Below are 24,208 nucleotides of genomic sequence, written 5' to 3' on the forward strand. Positions count from 1 at the left end.
CATATTTTGCACACACTACCTATTTATAAAACTAAGCTAATAAAAAGATTCTACATTTCAACTAGAATATAATTTGTGTTACCTTTCATCGGAAAGCAAAGTATGAACACTAACTTGTGCAACATGCATCTTTGCCACATGTAAATTTGTGTTACCATTCACCTATAGGCATTTATTATAAATTTGATTACTCAGCTTGTGCAACATGCATCTCTGCCAAATGTCAATCGGTCTCATAAATATTTATTGTTCAACCAAAATTTTTCTATATATAAATACCCATAGATTAATTGTGTATTCATCTCACCATAGCCTTTAACATGAAAGAAATGAGATCCCTCTGCGTTTTCTTGGTTCTCTTCTCGCTTCTTTTGGTAATAATTCATGTATATGTCAATGCTCATGTAAAAATGCATGTGGCATTCATCTTTCTTGATTTGATCTAATGTCTTTTGGATTTTTTTAATTTTTTATCTGTTCTGTAATTAGCTTGGAAGTGTCCATGAAGCAAGAAAAGACCTCGAGGATTCAACAATGTCAAAAGATAAAGAGATCAAGAAAGATCAGTTCGTAAGAGATTTTGATGCACAACCTAATCTAAAGATGTTCACAAAGGGCTTTAATCCAAAACCTAGCTCATTGGTGAGCAACGAGGATCCATCTAAGTCGACCAATGGGTGTCCACCTAAAAATAACTAGTTTTGTTCAAGCATTACATGCACAATTATCAATAATTATAAACGCAAATAAAGTTTGGGTTTTTTGGTGTAAGTTAAACCATAAACTATCAACATACGGTTACTAATTGTTTCAAAACGAGTTGACGCCAACCCGCGCGTTGCGGCGGGACATAATTAAAGCATAATTATATATAAAAAGCTTTTAAAACTGACCGAAAGTGTTTGTGGCCCGACCTGACCAACCCATTTAATCGCGCATGTTGACCTTTTTACCTGACCCGCCTATACTACCCATCTTAAACATTTACCATGTGTTACACTTAATGTCCTAACGGGTCGTGTCTCCTAATGTGATCAAACGAAACTTCATATTCTAACCGTTAGAAGCTAGCCCATGCAACGTACAATACGACCAAATCAACCGGATTCAAAACAAAATATTCTACAAATGGCGACAAAATGAAGCACAAACCTGAAGACTGATTTACACCCCTCGCAACCGTGCGAAACCAATCTTCTATCTCTGTTTCTGTATGAGTGAACATCAAAAGCCATATATATCCGTAATCCGATTAACCCGAACAACATCGATTCAACTGTTGGCCTGTATTATATTAACTTTTTCAAACAGCACGACGATTGGAATCTTTTGGAACAAAAGTGCAGTATGTACAATTGTAAACCAACTTTTTTTTTAAATCAACAAAGATATCCAGACTCAAACTACCAAATAGACCGGCCCGAACTACCAAAAACTTGAACGATAAACCCAATTAACACCCTAAATTGTAGGCGGTTAAACATATATAAAGGAGACACCTTTTTGCAAGCCACAGGCCTTTCCTTGTATACTACAAATCATACCAATATTCAAATTCAAAATAGAGTACCACCAATTAAATGAAAAAAAATCGTAGAAACATATAACTTAAAGTATGTGAGATTGAGATTCTAAACCGTCTGTAACGACCGGAACTCCGGAAGGTTCGGTCACAATTTCAACGAAATCTGCATCGGAATCGTCGGCGTCGCAATCTGACAACGATTCTGGTGATTTTTGGGTGAGAAAGTAATCACCCTCGCCGGCAAAACGTGACTTGATTGTGGAATTACGGTTGGAAAATGATAGTCATGGAAATGAATAAAGAGAAGTATGTTGCTTTGATGTCGAACATGATGGATTTTGGGTTTGAATTACGAACAGAGTGTCGCGCGTCGGTTACTTTCCGGCAAGAAAAGTGTAAAGTTGGGTTTCTATATATTAATATTGTTTTTTCTACCGGCGCCTTAGTTAATTGCATAAGTATATGAAGCGAAACGTTGTGCCTTTTCTTACCGACGGGAGTTGTTCGATGATTGGTTTTAACCGACACCAGTTGGTTTTTGTATAAGGATATAATAAGATATAAACTAAACAAATAAACATAAGGTTAATGTATTTTAAGTATTCGGCTGCCAATACTTTTATTAAACTTGCTAGCTTATAGACTCGTTCATTACACGAGTTGAATAAAAGAAATATTTCATGCAAATAAATATTATAATTACCATATAAAAATTTATTTAAACCCCCATGATAAAAGTAAGGGCTGTTTGGTAGCCTCTTAATGATCATTCAGATGCTACCTCTTAATGGTTTAAAACCTCTCAGAGGCTACCAAACAGCCTCTAAATGTCAATTTCTTTCTTTGAAATATAAAGAAAAACAAAATAATTTAGCCTAGCTTTCCCGTCATTTCCTTTCTTTTCCTTCCTTAAATGAAACTCGGGAACACGACATGTTTTATTTTCCTTTCTTTTCCTTCCTTAAATGAAACTCTGGAACACAAAATATTTTTACTTTCTTTTTGTTTCCTTTCCTTTCCTTCCGTTAGTAAACTCTGGAACACAGTGTAAAAGACCAATACGTCATGGATAATGATTGCTAATCGTCATTTAATACATAAATTAAAACTTACGATTTGCACATCTTGAATTATGAATAATTTAAGGGTAAATTACACTTTTCGTCATTTATGTTTGTATCAGATTGCAATTGATGACCTTTAACTTCAATAATTACAGTTATAATCCTTTATTTGTAAAACCCATTACACACTACGTCCTTTAGCACAAACTAAGTTAAAATTTTCAGTTAAGTCTAGTTATATGACTTGCACTTGAGGGTAAATCAGTAATTTTACTCTTTTGTTAATAAACTAAAAAAGATTATATATACAAACAAACACGCATAAAACCCTCTTCTCTAAACCAACCATCTTTCTTCACTCTCTCTCTAGTCTCTGCCATCCAAAACAACCTCCAGTGCCATTGCCACCTACGACCACCACCACCACAAACCCTAATCCGACCACTTCACTTGAAAACAAGCGTCTGATGTACCACCAGACCTGGCACCTCCACTCGCCGGACCACCGACATCGATTCCTCTAGCGACATCGAAGATATAGGATTCTGAAGATGTCGGATCGTTGTCATCGGATAGATCTGAGCCGAAACAGCTTAATGTGATCTGAAAACAGGTTCCGTCAGTGACGGTTGTTCTCCGGCTCTCTGTTCACTCATTTTCGATTGGGGGTATGTGAATGTATGATTGAAGTTAAATCTGAGTGATTTGTGTGTTGATTTAGAAATCTTCATTTTATTGGAAGTAAACGAAAGCTTCAAGAAATCTTCAATTTTTAGAAATCTTCATTTTTTTTTCGTTGTCTTCTTGTAAAGCATTTAAATTTGACACCTTACTTTTTTGGAGTTTTAGTTTAGTGTTGGTGATGAATCGTTGATTTTTGGTTAATCTTCTAGTTGATTAGCTATACCTTTTTGTAATTATCTTCTCTTTTTTTGTTTTTTTCTTGGAATTAGTGAAGAAATTGGTGGAATTATCAAAGAAATTGATTTGATTGTGATCGATTAGTGGGGAAATTGATCTGATTATGATGAATTTTGAACCTGATTGTAAGCTTTTTTAGAGAGAGAGAGAGGGGGGAGAGAGGGTATTTATATTTGTTTTTATAATAAGTTATTAAATACTATAAATAATTAAGTAAAAAGACTAAACTGCCCTTGTATGAATAGATTTGACTGAAAAATTTAATCTGGTTAATGCTAAAGGACGTAGTGTGTAATGAGTTTTACAAATAAAGGATTATGACTGTAATTATTGAAGTTAAAGGTCATCCATTGCAATCTGATACAAACATAAAGGACGAAAAGTACCCATAATTTAAAATGGAAATTTACAAATTAAGAATCTACTAGGTAGTGTTTGATATATAGGAATGAGAGGCAGAATGAAATAGACGCTTACGAGAGAATGGAAAAAAATGTGTTTGGTTGGTCAAGGTAATGGAATCACCGATTACATAGAGGATTACATTCCCTCAAATTCATTACATCCACACCCCTTGTTTTTTTCATTCAATTCTCTCTCACCTTCATCACCATTACCTCCCACCACCTCCACCATTAGCAAGCCACCACCACCCTATGTTGTCGATCACTGGCGCCACCGCCGACCATGTTGCCGCCACCCACCACCATCATCCACCATTAAACACCAGTGCCATCACCACCCGCCACCACCAAACACCGCCGACCACTGCGACCCTCCGACACCGAACACAAGCGTTGTCATCGCTGGTGCCGCTACCGACCACCGCCCATCGTCGTCGCCACCCTCTACCACCGAACATCGACACCACTACCGGCCACCGCCACCACCAACCACCGTCGCCGCCACCCTCCGCCACCGAACACTAGCGTCATCGCCGACCACCGCCACTTTTTGCCACCGAACACCGCCGCCACCGCCGACCACCGCCACCCTCCGTCCGAACATAGGTGCCATTGCCGACTACCGCCACCCTCCACCACCGAACACCGGCATCGTCGTTGCCACCACCGACCACCCACTGTTGCCATGGACCACTGCCACCACCCGCAACCGCAACCCATCACTGATTGTATTCCTTCTTATTTTCTTGTCTACCAAACAGCACAAGGTATGATTCATTTCATTCCCACATGGTAACCAAACGAGATCATGGAATTGTAACGATCTATATCATTACTTTTTTCCATTTCATCGTCCATTCCATTACCCCATACCAAACAGACCCCTAGTACTTCTAAATTTTAAACATTAGTTTGAGCACTATTATGTTTCCTACGCAATGAATAGTAAAAATAACAGAAATTTAATTGACCAAAATACTCCAAAGTTTAACTCCTTTATTTCTTTGGTTTTTTTCTTTTAATTGATATATCGAGTGGTAGTACCATATACGTACGATAACAAACCAAATCGATACCGATCGAAACTGAATTTTGCTGCATCGAACGGAGGATTTCAGTAGTTATTACTTTCAATTATATATTTGTTATTGTTAATAACTATAATAAATCAAACATATCTCGTTAATTTACCCCCACCGATCAAATGTAAACTTAAATACTTATGTAAATATATTCTACAATAATGAGAAACAACTTAATTATTATTAGTGATCTTAAATTAAAATCATAAACTGAAATATAATTTAATAATCATATAAGAATTAATTTAAATTATATATTTGTTAATTTTCTAACCTTCGGTAACTATATTTAACAGTAATTTATGTTTATTTGTTATTATAAATTAATAATATTAATATAACATATTAATAAATAATTTATTAATAAATTGAAAGAGAGAGTGTTACATGATATTAATTGAAATCATTTACTGATATTATATTTATAATAGGAGAGGGGATAAGTGAAAAATAATGAAAGTTGAAGAGTAGTTAAAATGTTCTTTTCACAAATAAATAAAATGAAAATATATTGTGAAAATGAAGACAATGACTTATTATGTTGTTCTTCCTCACTTTGATTTCCAATAACCATAAATGTTAAATAAACATGTTAGGTATTTCTTGTCACACCCCCAAAATCTACCATGCGGAGTACCGTCGCTTGGAGGCGTGATGTGACCAGGATCGAGCCACTAATCATACTGAACAACGTATTTAAGTAAATCAAGCCAACCACAATACGATTGGTGACCAAAAGCTAGTTAACCAAGTTTTAATTTAGACAGCGGAAGCATAAACATAAAGTTCAAAACATAAGTTCGCAGTTCATAAGTTTAAAGTCTAACACATAGGTTTAATAAGTTCATAATGATTTAAATATTAAACACTGGACATAACTGTCCGTACACCACAACGACTCCATCCTCGTGCAAGCTCCAAGCAGTTAGCGACCTGTAAGGCATGTAACAACGAGTCAACAACAAAGTTGAGTGAGTTCACGTTTGGTTGTTTAGTTTTTAAGTTGTTTTCCGAAAACGTGGTTTGTCTTTCGTTGGCGTAATTGCCGTGGGGGTTACCCCTTAGTTGAAAGAAAGTTTTAACCAGTTCATTCTTTATTACCCATACCCTGTTCATGATTAGTGGGGGCTTCCCCATGTGAACCACTAGACCGTATGATATCGACTACTACGCAAGTAAGTTGTGGCCTACATCAGTGTCTATCATCACTGATGGTTTGCCATAGTCCATTAGTACACGCCCGTCCGACTGGCACGGTGTGAGGTTTGTTAAACCTAATAGCGCTATTAACTAATGACCCGCTCGCCATTGGCCTCGGCGATTAAGTCGATATAAAATGAGGGACTTATGATAGAGTTTTGTCTAGTAAGTTTTAAGGTTGTTGTCCTACCGAAGGAGGACGAACGTACGTAGTTCTCCCAAAGAGAATACGCAGGACTAATACTGGCATCCTACCCGAGGAGAATGGCCGTACATATCCTACTTAAATAAGATATGTAGATTCCGTTTTTTTTTAATTCTTTAACCCATTCCCAAACCACCGGGAATCCCATGCCTTAGAAAGTGTGAGAACTCACCTCGGTTTGCTCGGTTAGATTCTCAAATATAGCTAACAGACGAGGTCGGTCAATCACGTCCTAATATAATTACCAGTTAGTCATTTAGTGGTTTTCAAATAGAGCACAAAGTTCCTACACGTATCTATCACATAACATGCATTACTTTGACGGTTTATGCCCCTGTAACCTCCCCATCTATTCCCATTCACAATTAAACATACGATATTACACATAACACTTTTATCGACACATAACATGTTAGATCATTCACAGATAACATATTCGACATTTAGACACGCAAATCACTACTTACGTAGTTTCAGCTTAAATATTCAAAAGCGGGCTGTTTTCGGGGATTTTAATAAAATAGTTAACTTGTTCCAAAAATTCCCAAATTTCTACAGAAGATGCTAAACGACCCAAATATTATTGTGTAAAAATCTCGGGATCTAATTCATCGCCAATATTTTATTAAAAATCATTTTCCGGACTGCAATCAGATTTATCTTTTTCTGACTGCAGTCTACGGAATATTTCATTAAAAATTCATTGTAAGTCGGATTGACGAAATTCCAGTGGGACAATTACTACGACATCAGTGTCCATCTACTGTACAGATTTCATAGGCTGATTCGACACAGAACTCAAGTTATGACTGAATACATATCGCCCATTTTCTGCAGTAAAAATGCAGCTCTAGCTGCTGTTACGAAATGACACTTTAAAAATAGTAAACGGAGTCCAAAAATTATGATTCTGGTTCCATTAGAACCGTATTTCCTAATATCACATTTTAGACTCGAAATATTAGTTTTTCGTTGAGTTTATGACCTGTTTATAGCCAACTGAAGTTGGCTGTAAAACCGGGACAGATTCTGTTTTCACTTTCCAACTTACTAACTTGTGTTTGATTGATTCCGTTAATCATGTTTAGTGATCACAACAACATCACACATCAATATTAATCAGCAAAACATCAGATAATCCACCAATAATCATAATCACACAAGATCTACATGATTTACACACCTATCTTCCCTTTATTCATCTTATTCATCTTTTATCCAAGATTAATGTAAGTTCTTTTAGAGTTTCATAAGTTTTTAACCATTAATCATCTATTAACCATAAAATACATGAACAATATGAAGATTTAAGAAACTTACTACTAGCACAAGGCTAGGGAAGCTCAAGTGTGGAAAAGTGGTGGTTAAAAGGAAACGAGAGAGGTCCTTCAACTTCCGAACACACCGAGCTTCGTTGTATGACCCGTAGCACCTTTGTACAAGCTTGGAATGGATGATTGAGTGTTGAAGATGGTGGTGATGGGGCTGCTTGGTTGAGCCGAGAGCAAGAGAGTGAGGGGAAGAGGGGTGTTGAGTGAAATGTGTGTGTTATGACCTAGAGGTTCATACTTATAATTTCCAATGAGTTTTTAACCCTTGGGTCCTATGTCTACCAAGGTACATAGCATATCCTTACACAATCTCCACAAATCTTGTAGAATCAAGTGAAGGTCTTGAAATAGGCCATGTGAGCCGATTTCATGCCTATGGGGGAGGGGTCTATGTGCAATTTTTTTGCACCAATTAGTTGTCATGTGTTTCTTGTAGTACATAATCAAATCTAGATCATGATCTTTCTCAATCCAAGAAAAGATTAAGTAATCTTAGGAAGATTATGGAGGATTTTGGTGGGGGCCACTACCTTAGGCCGTCCATATGTAATGGGGGGGGGGTAAAGTGTAAATTTCCATGGTAGTGTAAGTAATCTAATTAGTTTTCTAGTATAGTATTGGGACTTTAACGTGTTATCATGTTACAAGGGGTGTTATGGTGCTGGGGGACCATAACTGGTTCAGAAAATAAAAACAATGCTTCTAGCATTATTTTGGTGTTCCGGGTAAAGTCCGGTTGTTCGGTCCGATACTGTTCCGTTACAGTGCTTAATTAATTCGTAAAGCGTCCTATATATATATATTTTTGTAACGTTTTTAATTTTCAACACTCAGGAAAATATAACGGACTATTTAGTGACCTTTCTGTACACTATTAGTATATTGACAAGTACATGTAAGTATAACACAGATATCAGAAGCAGTTAAATGATTCAGCACAGTCATCAAACACTTTAATTTTCATTAATAAACTGTACGGTTACATGTAAATTTGAGGGTTGTCACATTTCTTGTGAATTTAAAAAACTATGTTGTTTATTTTCTTCAAATTTTAATGACAATATCACAACTACGAATCAAAAGATCCACATTGGCAACAATGTTATTTCATATTATAAATCAAGCTAGTGAAATTCCTCCACACATAACGACGAGAATTCAGTATATACACAAAAAAAGTTATTAAATATATTTTATTATTAACAACTTCTTACTTCTTATTTAGGGTTGAGAACATTTTGAACTTACAAAACATATATTTTTTAACAGATTTCTTTTACACCTTAATTCAATCTTTACCTTACACTTGCAAGGATTTGAACCCATAACCTCACATTTGTAAGGAGGGACTGTTGGACTAACAAAAGAACAGATGATTACAAAAGCCAAAACATGTTACCTTGATCACGTCCTCCCAAAGATAGTGAATCTTGAACACTAACAGAGCATCTGTTTGAAGACTTCAAAGGTTAGTTGAAGACATGAAACCGCTGTTAAAGAAGAAGAAAAGTTTGTTCAAAGGCCAAAGCCTTGTTAAAGACAAATCACTGATATAGAAGACCAAACATTTGTTTTGGCAAGAACAGATGTTTGGATCAAGCAAACAGAAGTTTAAAGAGCAGTCCTTATAATGTAACAACGTATGTCCAAACAGATTTTAGTAGTATTAGACCAATTATTACATTCCATCAGATGTTTCTAACATATGTGGAATTTTCTATTAGGAATATTAGAAGTTGTTGTCAAGGTAATGTCAGCTTTGATTGCCAACAAATGTTTGTACTTTGTATAAATAGATCTCACTTGTTAGAGATCAATTCATCACATCACACACATTCCTTTTGTACGAATAATCTAAATGAGTGATTAGGTTGAGGGGGAGTTGTAGAATCATTTATGTAATTGTAATCTTTTGATTTTCAATATAAATAGTTCTGATAAATTTCCCATTCTTGTGTGTTCATTTAATTTCTTTCCATTTTCATTTAATACTTCATTTATTTCATCAATTACTTCATTTATTCACATACGAAAGCACATAAGTTAAAACTCAGATCCTAACAATTGGTATCAGAGCATGGTCAAATTAAATTTGATTTCACGATCAACTTAATACACATAATTGGTAATCAAATGTTCAAATGTTCATTGTATCGAATTTGTCACACCCCCAAAATCCACACGCGGAGTATCACCGCTTGGGAGCGTGACTGACCAGGACCAAGCCACCAATCATATAGAACATTGTATAAAGTAAAAGTAATTGCAATATAATTCAGAACAAATCCATATGAAAGGTGTTTCCAAAACATAAGCCAGTTATCAATGTTTAGCGGAAGCGTATATATAAAAATATCCAATGTAAAAGTGTATCAAGTATCATATGGGTTCCATATGATGTTCACGATCCAAGTCCACAACGTCCGCGCCTCCAGTGCAAGCTCCCAGTGCCTAACGATCTGCAAGGCATGTAAAAGAAAGGATCAACAAAATAGTTGAGCGAGTTCACAGTACGTAAATGCGTAATAGTAAGTAACGGGTGGCTCTACCGGGCCAATAGTAAGTTATACAGGTGGGGGCTTCCCATGTTAAGTGACCACTAGACTATTCGTATTATGACCACGTAGGTGTTATCCCAACCTACGGAAGAAGTAAGTAATGCGTACACGTATGTCTTACGTGCGTATCCTTTGTATCGAGGATAGTAATTTGCATATGACCACGTAGGTGTTATCCCAACCTACGGAAGAAGTAAGTAATGCGTACACGTATGTCTTACGTGCGTATCCTTTGTATCGAGGATAGTAATTGGCATCTGACCACGTAGGTGTTATCCCAACCTACGGAACCACGTAGGTGTTTTCCAACCTACGGAACCGTCCTGACATCCGAGGACTATGATAGGTGATAGTCTAGGAAAAGCGTAGTGTATGTACGTTATTAGTTTATCATCAAGCCTTTAACCCATTCCCACAACCCGGGAATCCCATGCCTTAGTAAGAGTGTGAACTCACCTTGGTTTGCTCGGTATGCTAGGTTATGTACTCACAAGTAATTAATCACGTCCTATTGTATGCATGTATAACAAATCAGTTCATGTTCACAATGATTCGCATGCAATATAATGTTCACGTAACAGTCAGTTTGTACATCGGCGCAACACGTACCATTTCCTAGTTACTCATCAGCTAGTGCACACAATTACAAATGTAAACATTCATCATCAAGCATGGCATGTCAAATAGTTCATGTATACATTCCATCCTTCGAAGGATGTTTATAATTGCCACTATCCTTCGATCCACTGTTAACTTTCGACACATCAGTAATCTTTCGACACTTACAAGTTTTCACAGTTATCTTTCGGACTAGTTGGTATGTTTCGTACCATCAGTCATCTTTCGACCTAAGGTATCTTTCGGTCAACTTAATTATGTTTCGGTCATATCTATCCTTCGGTCAATGCTATGTTTCGACTACCAGCATCTTTCGACACTACCTATGTTTCGACAAACAGTATCTTTCGATCAATCAACAGTTACGTTTTCACAATCAGTTACGTTTTCACAGGAACAGCAACCCTAATCATCTGTACAGCCGTCATCATCATTACCAAATCATCAGAATCATTTAGCACATCTAATCATAACGCAATCATCCAGAAATCATTGTCTAGCATGAACCTAGTTTAAACGTATCACGAAACCGGTTAACGCACATTAACACATCATCAAACCCTATGTGAAATCTATATCGATATTCAATCGTATCCAAAATCATGATATTCAGGCATGTATCAGTTCAGGTTACATCAACAATCAAGAACACACTACACGTGAACACATACGCATATAAACGAACGATCGAATCAAATAGATTTTACTAACCGAAATGAGGGTTTGGTCGCAAGGGTCTCCTGTGGTTACTAGCTTGCCGTCACAGTTTGGAGAGCTCTAGGGTTGGGAATATGATAGAAATGACAGCCGGTACATGTTGATACGTATTTATACGTATTACAGAAATGGGCCAAGCCCATCTGAAAGACTGGGCCGAAGGATCTGGGTTCCAGTCGAAGGATATGGTCTTGGTTCGAAGGATATGTTTCGAGATCCTTCGAACCGGCAGTTGATCCTTCGAATCGAAGGATATCTTTCGGGGTCCTTCGATTGGCATAACATGTTTCGATCTAAACTAAGTGTTTTAATAATATTCCAATAATAACTTTAATACCACAGCAAGTAATCACATATGTGCAACACGACAATTCATTTCATCAAAACACAACGTGTACAATTACAAGTCCATAATCCAAACAACTAAACAGTCAAAGTCAACGCGCATTTAATGCGAAAGTGAAAGTCAGAAACTCGAGTTGTCACATTATCCCCAACTAATTGGAAATTTCGTCCCGAAATTTGGTATGCACTCACTGAGGAAGCTAGGTAAGCTGTATCGTTTACTGGTTTTCCTGGGGTGTCACATCATCCCCCCGTTGATTTGGAATTTCGTCCCGAAATTCAGTAGTAGTAGCTTCAGCCTCAGTAGTGGTTGTATTGGTTTCGAATAACTGGGGTACTTTTCTGTCATCTAATCCTCGCGTTCCCAGGTGTACTCTGGGCCACGTCGGGAGTTCCAACGAACTCGAACAAGAGGGATTCTCTTGTGTTTGAGGACCTTCACATCCCGGTCCGTGATTTCAAGTGGTTCCTCGACGAACTGCAACCGCTCGTCGATAGTGAGTTCCTTAAAAGGAACTATAAGGGTCTCATCTGCTAGGCATTTCTTCAGATTCGACACGTGAAATACATTGTGAACTGCACCGAGTTCAGGAGGTAGGTTCAACTTGTAGGCTACCTTGCCAATCTTTTCTGTAATTTCGAATGGTCCGACGTACCGCGGATTTAATTTGCCCCGTTTGCCAAAACGTACCACACCCTTCCAGGGTGAAACTTTCAAGAAAACCCGGTCCCCGACCTCAAATTCCAATGGCTTTCTACGCTTGTCCGCGTAGGCTTTCTGACGGTCGCGTGCTGCCGCCATGCGTTGTCGTATCTGTGCAATCTTTTCTGTGGCGTCCACTACAATCTCTGGACCCGTAATTTGACTATCCCCCACCTCTGCCCAACAGAGAGGTGACCGGCATTTACGTCCGTACAATGCCTCAAATGGAGCGGCTTGAATGCTGGTATGGTAACTGTTATTGTACGAGAACTCCACCAAAGGGAGATGCTTTTCCCAGCCGTTGCCGAAATCGATAACACACGCCCTAAGCATGTCTTCAAGGGTTTGAATCGTTCGCTCAGACTGCCCATCCGTCTGAGGGTGATAGGTTGTGCTCATGACTAGCCGTGAGCCAAAAGATTTATGCATCGCTTGCCATAGTTCCGACGTGAATCGTACGTCGCGATCCGAAATAATGGATGTGGGCACTCCGTGCCTCGAACAATTTCTTTAAGGTAAATGTCTGCGAGAGTGGAGAACTTGTCCGCTTCCTTAATCGACAGGGAGTGTGCAGACTTGGTGAGCCGATCAACTATGACCCATAGTGTCATTCCCACTCTGGGATCTAGGTAGGCCAGTGACAAAATCCATGGAAATTTGCTCCCGTTTCCATTGTGGTATCTTGGGCTGCTGAAGTAGACCTGATGGTTTCTGATATTTAACCTTGACTCTCGCACCGGTCAAGCATTTTCCACGTACGTAGCGATGTGGGCCTTCATGCTAGGCCAGCAATAAGTAGTTCTGATGTAGTGATACATCTTGTCCGACCCTAGATGTACCGAGTAGCGAGACTTGTGAGCTTCATCCGTTACAAGTTCGCGTAGACCGTCGTAAAGTGGGACCCAAATACGCCCCGTTAGATGGTAGGCGCCGTCTGCCTTCTGTTCCATCTGTTGTCGTGAGTCGCGTAAGGCTTCAGCCTTGACGTTTTCAGGCTTCAGTGCTTCTATCTGAGCAGCTCGTATCTGTGCTGGAGGACTAGACTGAATCGTAAGCTGTAGCGCTCGCACGCGCTTAGGTAGAGTGTCCTTCCGACTGAGGGCGTCTGCCACAACATTGACTTTGTCTGGATGGTACATGATGGCGTATTCGTAGTCGCTAAGTAGTTCAACCCATCTTCGTTGACGCATGTTCAAATCCTTCTGCTTAAGGATATGCTCGAGACTCCTGTGATCGGTGTAAATCGTGCACTTGGTACCGTACAGGTAGTGTCGCCATATCTTAAACGCGAAAACAACAGCTCCCAGCTCTAAATCGTGCGTCGTATAGTTCCGTTCATGAACCTTGAGTTGCCGAGAAGCGTAGGCTATCACTTTATCACGTTGCATCAACACACATCCAAGACCCTGGATGGATGCATCACAGTATACCACGAAGTCATCTGTGCCCTCTGGCAATGAGAGAATAGGTGCGCTGCAGAGCCTATCCTTTAAGTACTGAAAAGCGGTTTCCTGAGAATCTCCCCAACGGTAGGTGACACCTTCCTGTGTCAGCATTGTAAGCGGCTGCGCGATCTTGAAGAAGTCTTTGATAAATCACCTGTAGTAACCCGCCAAACCCAAGAATTGGCGTATCTCTGTTGGTGTACGCGGTGCTGGTCTGTTCCTGATCGAATCTATCTTGGATGGATCGACATGGATCGCATCCCTGTTCACTACATGGCCTAAGGAGTGGACTTCACGTATCCAGAAGTCGCATTTAGAAAACTTGGCGTACGTTTGCTCCTTCCGAAAAGTTCCAAGATAAGACGTAAGTGTTGCTCATGTTCTTCCTGACTCTTGGAGTAGATCAGAATGTCGTTGATGGAGACAAGGACAATTTGTCCAGGTAGGGTTTGCACACCCTGTTCATAAGGTCCATAAATACGGCAGGTGCGCTCAATAATATCAAACCATTCATCATATCAAACATGAAGTATAGCAGTTAAAATAATTCATAAAACCCAACATGATTAATGTTCAAACCAAACTTTGTTTGAGTAGCGTAAACATAATAATAAAAATCCAAGACAAGTTATGAGTTCAATTAGCGTTCATTGCGTCTCCTCCTCCTAACATGAAAACTCGACCTCTTGCCTCGTTGCCATTGTTATTGTTGTTTCCTCCGTTGTTGTTGTTATTGTTCCCGTTGCCCTGATTGTTGTTGTTGTTGTTCTGGTTCCTGTTTAGCTGCGGGCAGTGTCTCTTGATGTGACCTTCAGCACCACAATTATAGCACCCCTTGTTGCCCTGTTGCTGATTCTGCTGAGCGTGTGGCTGCTGCTGACCCTGGTTCTGGTTCGCAGGACGAGGGCTCCTGCAGTCTTTGGCCTCATGACCCATCTTGAGGCATCTTTGACAACGACCTCTGTTACACTGGCCGCTGTGGTGCCTGTTGCAGTTGTTACATTTCGGAAGATTTCCCCGATATCCTCCCTGTTTGTGACTACCCGAAGAGTGCTGACTGGGGCTTTGATAACCTTCAGTCTTTCGTTGCTGAGCCTGGGACTGGACTGACGCTGATGCTTTACTTGAATCCCCCTCCCATTTTCGCTTATTGTCACTGGGAGTAGCAGTAGTAGCAGACGTAGTAGCAGTAGCAGTAGCGCTGATGCGCTTAGGCAGGCGATTCTGATCCACGGCCTGATCTGTGATGCGATGAGCGAGACGCTGGATCTCCTGGATGTTGTCGAGGTTAGCTGAGGTAACATGGCTCTGAATTTCTGGAGCCAAACCTTTGAGATACAACTCGATACGCTTGTATGGAGGGTCCACCATAGTTGGACACAGCACGGCCAGCTCATTTGACCGTTTAGTATACGCTTCAATCTCTGATCCAACCATTTTCAGATTATACAGCTCGTCTTCCAACTTGTGAATATCTTCACGTGTACAATACTCTCTCTTGATAAGTTCTTTGAATTCGTTCCAGGGTGTGGCGTTAGCAGCTGCCAACCCGAATATCTGCACTTGCGCGTTCCACCAAGTTAACGCGATTCCCTCTAGGGTACCGGTAGCGTATTTCACCCTGCGTTCCTCAGGGCATTCACACATTTCGAATACTGATTCTAGCTTCTCGAACCAGTGAAGGAGTCCAACTGCTCCTTCTGTGCCGCTAAACGTGCTGGGACGGCATTCCATAAAGTTCTTGAATGTGCAGGCAGGTTGTTGCTGAGCGGGTTGACCTATTGTGTACGAATAGGGCAAAGTTAAATACGAGAATTAATGTAGGATCTAAAGATCCTAGTGCCTATACTGCAGGGTATACTACCTGCTTGGGCGGCTGCAACTGCCGCAGCAACGAGAGCCTCTAGCTGGGCTTGAGTCATGGTAATTCGTGCGGCCATTGATCTTCAAATCAAAGGCAACGTAAGTAAGAAAAAGGGTTCGCGAGTAGTGCGATGACAGAAGAGTGTAGGCACGTAAGTGTTCTCAAGCAATAACAAGTTGTGAGCAAGGTAATGTAAGCATACTACGAGCAAAGTTCTATGCAAATTCTAGCATGTAGGCAATAAACATAAACCTTATTACCTAGGAAGTTGAGTCTTGCACGTGGAGCGAAGCGTCGTTGTGGATCGTTGAGAGCACTGTTCTGGTTATAGTCTGGTTTTAATAAAAACGTTTTTTTTTCCATATTAAAACCAAGTTCTCTATAACCAATGGCTCTGATACCAATCTGTCACACCCCCAAAATCCACACGCGGAGTATCACCGCTTGGGAGCGTGACTGACCAGGACCAAGCCACCAATCATATAGAACATTGTATAAAGTAAAAGTAATTGCAATATAATTCAGAACAAATCCATATGAAAGGTGTTTCCAAAACATAAGCCAGTTATCAATGTTTAGCGGAAGCGTATATATAAAAATATCCAATGTAAAAGTGTATCAAGTATCATATGGGTTCCATATGATGTTCACGATCCAAGTCCACAACGTCCGCGCCTCCAGTGCAAGCTCCCAGTGCCTAACGATCTGCAAGGCATGTAAAAGAAAGGATCAACAAAATAGTTGAGCGAGTTCACAGTACGTAAATGCGTAATAGTAAGTAACGGGTGGCTCTACCGGGCCAATAGTAAGTTATACAGGTGGGGGCTTCCCATGTTAAGTGACCACTAGACTATTCGTATTATGACCACGTAGGTGTTATCCCAACCTACGGAAGAAGTAAGTAATGCGTACACGTATGTCTTACGTGCGTATCCTTTGTATCGAGGATAGTAATTTGCATATGACCACGTAGGTGTTATCCCAACCTACGGAAGAAGTAAGTAATGCGTACACGTATGTCTTACGTGCGTATCCTTTGTATCGAGGATAGTAATTGGCATCTGACCACGTAGGTGTTATCCCAACCTACGGAACCACGTAGGTGTTTTCCAACCTACGGAACCGTCCTGACATCCGAGGACTATGATAGGTGATAGTCTAGGAAAAGCGTAGTGTATGTACGTTATTAGTTTATCATCAAGCCTTTAACCCATTCCCACAACCCGGGAATCCCATGCCTTAGTAAGAGTGTGAACTCACCTTGGTTTGCTCGGTATGCTAGGTTATGTACTCACAAGTAATTAATCACGTCCTATTGTATGCATGTATAACAAATCAGTTCATGTTCACAATGATTCGCATGCAATATAATGTTCACGTAACAGTCAGTTTGTACATCGGCGCAACACGTACCATTTCCTAGTTACTCATCAGCTAGTGCACACAATTACAAATGTAAACATTCATCATCAAGCATGGCATGTCAAATAGTTCATGTATACATTCCATCCTTCGAAGGATGTTTATAATTGCCACTATCCTTCGATCCACTGTTAACTTTCGACACATCAGTAATCTTTCGACACTTACAAGTTTTCACAGTTATCTTTCGGACTAGTTGGTATGTTTCGTACCATCAGTCATCTTTCGACCTAAGGTATCTTTCGGTCAACTTAATTATGTTTCGGTCATATCTATCCTTCGGTCAATGCTATGTTTCGACTACCAGCATCTTTCGACACTACCTATGTTTCGACAAACAGTATCTTTCGATCAATCAACAGTTACGTTTTCACAATCAGTTACGTTTTCACAGGAACAGCAACCCTAATCATCTGTACAGCCGTCATCATCATTACCAAATCATCAGAATCATTTAGCACATCTAATCATAACGCAATCATCCAGAAATCATTGTCTAGCATGAACCTAGTTTAAACGTATCACGAAACCGGTTAACGCACATTAACACATCATCAAACCCTATGTGAAATCTATATCGATATTCAATCGTATCCAAAATCATGATATTCAGGCATGTATCAGTTCAGGTTACATCAACAATCAAGAACACACTACACGTGAACACATACGCATATAAACGAACGATCGAATCAAATAGATTTTACTAACCGAAATGAGGGTTTGGTCGCAAGGGTCTCCTGTGGTTACTAGCTTGCCGTCACAGTTTGGAGAGCTCTAGGGTTGGGAATATGATAGAAATGACAGCCGGTACATGTTGATACGTATTTATACGTATTACAGAAATGGGCCAAGCCCATCTGAAAGACTGGGCCGAAGGATCTGGGTTCCAGTCGAAGGATATGGTCTTGGTTCGAAGGATATGTTTCGAGATCCTTCGAACCGGCAGTTGATCCTTCGAATCGAAGGATATCTTTCGGGGTCCTTCGATTGGCATAACATGTTTCGATCTAAACTAAGTGTTTTAATAATATTCCAATAATAACTTTAATACCACAGCAAGTAATCACATATGTGCAACACGACAATTCATTTCATCAAAACACAACGTGTACAATTACAAGTCCATAATCCAAACAACTAAACAGTCAAAGTCAACGCGCATTTAATGCGAAAGTGAAAGTCAGAAACTCGAGTTGTCACAGAATTACAGAGTTTAAAGTATCAAATTCAAAATGTTTTTGTACGTACCGTGTTTTTCACAAAGATCAAAAGGAATGGCACAAAACAATCACGATCCCCATAACACTGGTTTCAGCAACAAGTCTCTCATGCTTGTCAGATTAGAATACAATATCTAGCAACGTCTAATGGCTCATGTGTTAGCTCAACAGAACACAGGATGTTGGAGGTTTGTTATATTCGGACCACAGTTCTAATGGTACAAAGTACTGAAAATCTAAATGTTCAAGAGCCAAAGAAACCAGGAAACTATTCTGAGCTAGATTATCACATGTTTGAGATAGATGCAAAAGCATTTAGTATTTTTGTTACAACTCTACCAAACGAAATCTATGCCAACCTATTACATTATAATAATGGAAAAGAGTAATGGGATGCTTTAAAAGAAAATTTTGATGGAACAGAGGATGTGATTAAAAACAACCAGAAAACTCTCGATCAACAGTATGAGAATGTAACTCATGAGGAAAATAAACGCATAGAAGAAAGGACTAATGGTGAAAATCAGACTATTGATATTGAGAGTGTAGTCAGTCTGTTACAAACATTTCTTTGTAAGAAGGGTGATGAAAAAGGTGTAAAAATCATGATCACTTGAAATCCACTGAATGTGATTGTGCTTTACTGGTTACCACTAAAGAAGCTTCTACATGCTAGATAGCCTATGGTATGTCTACAGTGGTGGTTCCAGACATATGACAGGGTGCAAAGCCCTACTCACAAACTTTTCTGCTCATGGAAGTGATGATATATCTTTTAGCTAAGATTTCCCACACATCCACCTTCACCACCAAAACGTTCTCCTTTACCACAAATCAAGTCCACACGCAAGAGAAAAACTCATGTTGTGTTAGAAGATGACGAGGAGATTAAATCACCGATCTCCGTATCATCTGCCCCCCATTCAAAACATTCCATCCTCATCACTTCCACCCAGAAAACCCACTTCGTCCCTTCCAATTGCTACACTACCATCAGTTATTCCCCTGACAGCTCAATATCCTCTAGAAGTAGCCACTTTTAAAGGTGAAATTGAGTCATTCTTCACAATAGAGGATCCATCATAAAGATCCTTCACATCTCTTTATGGCTATAGGCAGTCTCAAAACTTAAATGAGTATCTGAAATTAAAAGCAAGACAGACTGAGCTTATAGCAAGAGAGAATAGCATAGGGATGGATGATAGGAAATACCAGAGCTTCTTATCACATGAGCTTAGCAAAGTCATAAAACTTGCAAACTTTGCTAAGGACCTGAGTGAATCTATGTCTGAGAGGCCAATAATTCATGGGCTTAAGAAGGAACTGATGAATGATTATGTTGAACATATTATGAAGTATAAACCATATTAAGCAACCAGAGCTCAATTCAAAGACCGTTCATCATATGCTCTGTAACACCTCGAATATTTACGTCCTATAATGTATTGACACGTGTCATAAGCTTGAACGTGATAAAGAATACTCTAGAGGGACTAAAGTTGACAAACACAGAAAGTATGTGAATTCAAGAATTCAAAATGCCAACAACGGATAAATACACTTTACAGTAACCCTACATGATGCTCATACCTTCAAACGAATAAATCATGGACCATACGGAACTAAATATTAAAGAAAGTGAGAGATTACAAACTACAGGGGTTGAATGTGTCAACATGTTTAAGTTATACCTCTGAGTGACCTTTTAGCAAACTCGAAGCTTTGTAACGGTAAATTATGCTCACTAGAATGCTCGATAAAGATTTCATAAAGTTTCGTTATAATATGAGGAAGTTATGATCAAATTCGTATTTGAGGGGTTAAAGCGTCAACGTTGAAAATTATGACTTTTCGGGTAATAACAAAGTGACCAAGGACTTATCAAAGTGGGTAAAAGTCTCGAGGCCCTTATACGTAAATAAGAAGGGCTCATAATGCAAAGAATACCCTTTCGAAGAGCCAAGAGCCAAGCTGTAATAATTGAAAGATTTGAAATCTGACAGCAGGTCTCAGGCGGGCCGCGTAAGACTTAACAGAATCTTACGCGGGCCGCGACAGACGCCCATATACAGAAAACGTAGACAGCAGCACTGTTCAGCCTTTTAACCGACTTAGAACGATTATTCCTCAGCATGGGCGACCCCTAAACAGTTCCTAGGCCTTAGGGGCACTTGTAAATGATCTGGGAACAATGCTAGACTTAGTTGTCATGATCTCAATGGATTAAAATCACTATATAAGGCCTCAATGTTTACAACATTCTTGCATTCATTCCATCTGCTTTCTTGGAGCTACCTGGAGCATAAGAGCAGACCCAAGCCATCTCTAATCGTGCATAGGACTTCAGTAAGTATGCTTGACCTTCCTTAATTGAGTTTTTCTTTGTTTATAGCTTAGAAGTCAAACCATCGTAATTAACGGTTGACTTAACGATTAATCATTAATGGTCCAGTGATTAGTCGAATCAAAGGTAGTTATAAGTTGGTAAATATGTGGGCATTACACCCTCAAAAGGGCACCCTCTGATTCCCACTCTAACTAGATCAAATGTCGGGTCAAAGTTGTTTAGAAAAAGTCAACAGAATGCTAATTTATGAATTAACACATAATTAACAATGTAGAAGGCATGTGACCTATTTTATCATTCATTTAACTTAGTAATAAGTATAAGAACTGGTCTAAGCTTGTTTGATCCGACAATTTTCTGTTTAGACCCGGTTCGGAACCGAAAGTCGCAAAACTTTGACTTTTGCTTTGACTTCAGTTCTGACCCATTTTAGTAGAGTTTAGAAATGCCTTAGGACTTCCTTAGGACCAGGTTACATGATAGTATAACCCTCTGTGACTGGTTCATTGATTGTCCGCTTCGTTTACAAGTTTCCGTTAATTACCTAATGATTGACCATAATGCCCTTTTAACCATAGAACGAGAATTTTGGAAATGTGAAAGGACAATTAACTTCGTTACTGATTATTAAGCATGTCCCTAAAGTTTCATAGCAGTTCAAGGTCCAGAATAGGAGTTATGCTAAATAGCGGAATTAAGAAACTTTTGTTAATTAAACGGCGCACTTAGCATAAAGCCTATCTAAACCCAACTTTTGACACCAAACCTTTTACCCACTGATGTAATATAATATTTTGAGATTTTTAAAGATTTTTAAAGATTTTTAATTATTTTTAACCTGCTCATAACCTAAGGTTATGGCGTTAATTCGGTAAATATCGATTATACCCTTTTCGGGCATAAAAGGAGTTCTACATAATATTTTGACACAAATCCAATTGCTACTGATTTTATATAATAAATAAAGTATTTTGAACTATATAACCTCATCAGAAAACTCAGACTTCCTGTATAACCCGGAAATCGCTTTAAATGGCCTTTTAAGTGTAATTAAACGCATAGTTTGAGTTTAAAACCATTTTGTCATGTAAGGCTTATTACCTACTGATATAACTTGTTAAAGTAAGTGGTTTTACTGATTACTTCAGACCCGAACATCAGAATTTTAAATAAACTCTTTTATAACCTTTAAAATGACCAAAATACCACTACGGGGCTTATATGGAAATTAAACTCGTTTTGGGCATAATGGAAGGTATCCTACTGATATCACAACATATATAGGGCATATTAACTTAGGAAACCTTTAAATGACTCTCATGGTTACCCGTTACGCTTCCTACGCGTTCGGTTCAGTTTATGTAACTAGTTTACATAAATTAGCCGAAACGGGTCAAACCTTATCGTTTTTATCTCAAAATCCAGAAGGTGTTTAGTTCACCCATATTATATAAGTCTTTAAACTTGTCGGGACTAAAACACATTCTATTCCGGTCTTCGCCTAATCGTGCGTTCGAACCGTATCTTTCGTTAAAACTAGCCGGTCTAAGCTTAGGCTTAATTAAAGACCCGTTAGGATTCTAATAGGTTATTATAAACCTTCGTTCCAGAATAGAAGACCCGGTAAAAGCTACCCGCACTTGCTATTTGTGATTGATACTTGCAAAGGTAAATACTTTTAACTTAAGTTCCCTTATACGGGCTTGGGGTACGGTATATAAAATACCGCTTGGTCTAGCATTGATTCTTTAATCGAATAGAGATTAAATCATTAATATGCTTCGTTTTGAAATGTTTTGTTTTGCTTAAAGCCTTTGGGGGTTAATGACCATGTCCCGGATATCCTTGGCATCATCTTACGAGATGGCCACGACCTGAGCACGGGGTGTAGGCGTACACCCGTCAGTGCATAAATGAATAAATAATGTGGTGTGTCTATTGATCTTTAACCCGGTCTACAGATCGGGCTACTGAACGCATAAGAAACATGTAATTCATTTACAAGTATTATATTCAAATAATTATCCCAAGTTATAAAAGTTTGTGCCACGTGCATTCCAATCAATGTTATTAAACTTTTCAAAATGAGTCGGTTGAATGTATTTACCAGTGTAAACTGACGTATTTTCTCAAAAAGGTTAAGTGCAGGTACTACGCGAACTAGGCTGGCTTTCTCCTAGCGTCCACAATAAGTCTCGCAAGCTTGGATGTCAAAACTGTTGAACAATGTTTCCTATTTATTTTGATCCCCCTGTGGATTACTTTCAACTGTTGTGATACTTGATATTACAATTTATTAAAGTTGAAACATATCTATCTTTTGCTTCCGCTGTGCATTTAAATATTGTGTTGCTTGACTGTAATGTTGCCAACTACGTCACGATAATCCCCCACCGAGCCCACCGGTGAAACATGTAAATATCAGGGTGTGACAGGTTGGTATCAGAGCCAACGTTGAGTGAATTAAACACTAGCCTTATGTGTTTAATCTCAATGACACAATTGCACGTACTCGAGTCTAGACAAGAACTTAGGACAAATTCCAAATCTGTTGCTCTAGTTTGTCCTTTATTGTTTGTTGTTTATTTCAATTGTTTAAACAGGAAATATGCCACCAAGAATCAGAAGAGGAGGAAGAGGCAAAGGGCCAATCACTACCCACAACGATCACGAGGCCGGGCCTTCTCACCTGCGAACTCCTTCCACTACAATGAGTGTCGAACCTCAGATAAACAGGAGGAACCTTTCTGAGCCCGCTAGACGATCTATCTCGCACAGTTCAACACCCTCTTACCGTCACTCTTTTGGGCCGCACTCGGAAAACGAGCCCGATAACCCTCAACCTTCGTTCATACCTCTCCAGCGTTCCGTTCCGTTTCGCACCGTTCCTTTGGCGACCCTACTCCTGTCTTTCAGGGCCGGTTTAACCCGGCAAACTTTATCCAAGAACCAGTGGGTTTTAACCCATTGGGACCGGAGGACCATTTCTCAGAGGACAATGCAATGGACATGGACGAGGACACGGATCCCGTCGAACCTGCAAGAGGTACCCCCAACCATCCCATCGAGATCTCTGATGGATCATCCTTCCGTGGAACACCCTATCAGGGTCCAGACAGTTACCAAGCAATATTCAACCAGTGTGAGTGGTACTTTACACCCTCTCACCATTTATCGCCTCATGAGCAGCAACAGCAGCAGCAGGATCCCTCCGAGGATTCGCGTTTCGTGGCA

General features: G+C 39.4%; 1 protein-coding gene and 1 long non-coding RNA gene across 2 annotated transcripts; both read left to right on the forward strand.

Annotated features, from left to right (window-relative positions):
- The first annotated feature begins 296 nt into the window (after positions 1-296).
- Positions 297-768, forward strand: LOC110939441. The gene is made up of 2 exons (XR_002592259.1): positions 297-374; positions 490-768. It is a non-coding gene; the product is annotated as an uncharacterized LOC110939441 (long non-coding RNA).
- Positions 769-4,003: 3,235 nt separating this feature from the next.
- Positions 4,004-4,687, forward strand: LOC110944053 (extensin-like). The gene has a single exon (XM_022185775.1). The coding sequence runs from the start codon at positions 4,004-4,006 to the stop codon at positions 4,685-4,687; it is 684 nt and encodes a 227-aa protein (XP_022041467.1).
- The last annotated feature ends 19,521 nt before the right edge of the window (positions 4,688-24,208 follow it).

Source organism: Helianthus annuus, chromosome 7 (genome assembly GCF_002127325.2).
Source record: "Helianthus annuus cultivar XRQ/B chromosome 7, HanXRQr2.0-SUNRISE, whole genome shotgun sequence".
In the NCBI taxonomy this organism is placed as follows: Eukaryota; Viridiplantae; Streptophyta; class Magnoliopsida; order Asterales; family Asteraceae; genus Helianthus; species Helianthus annuus.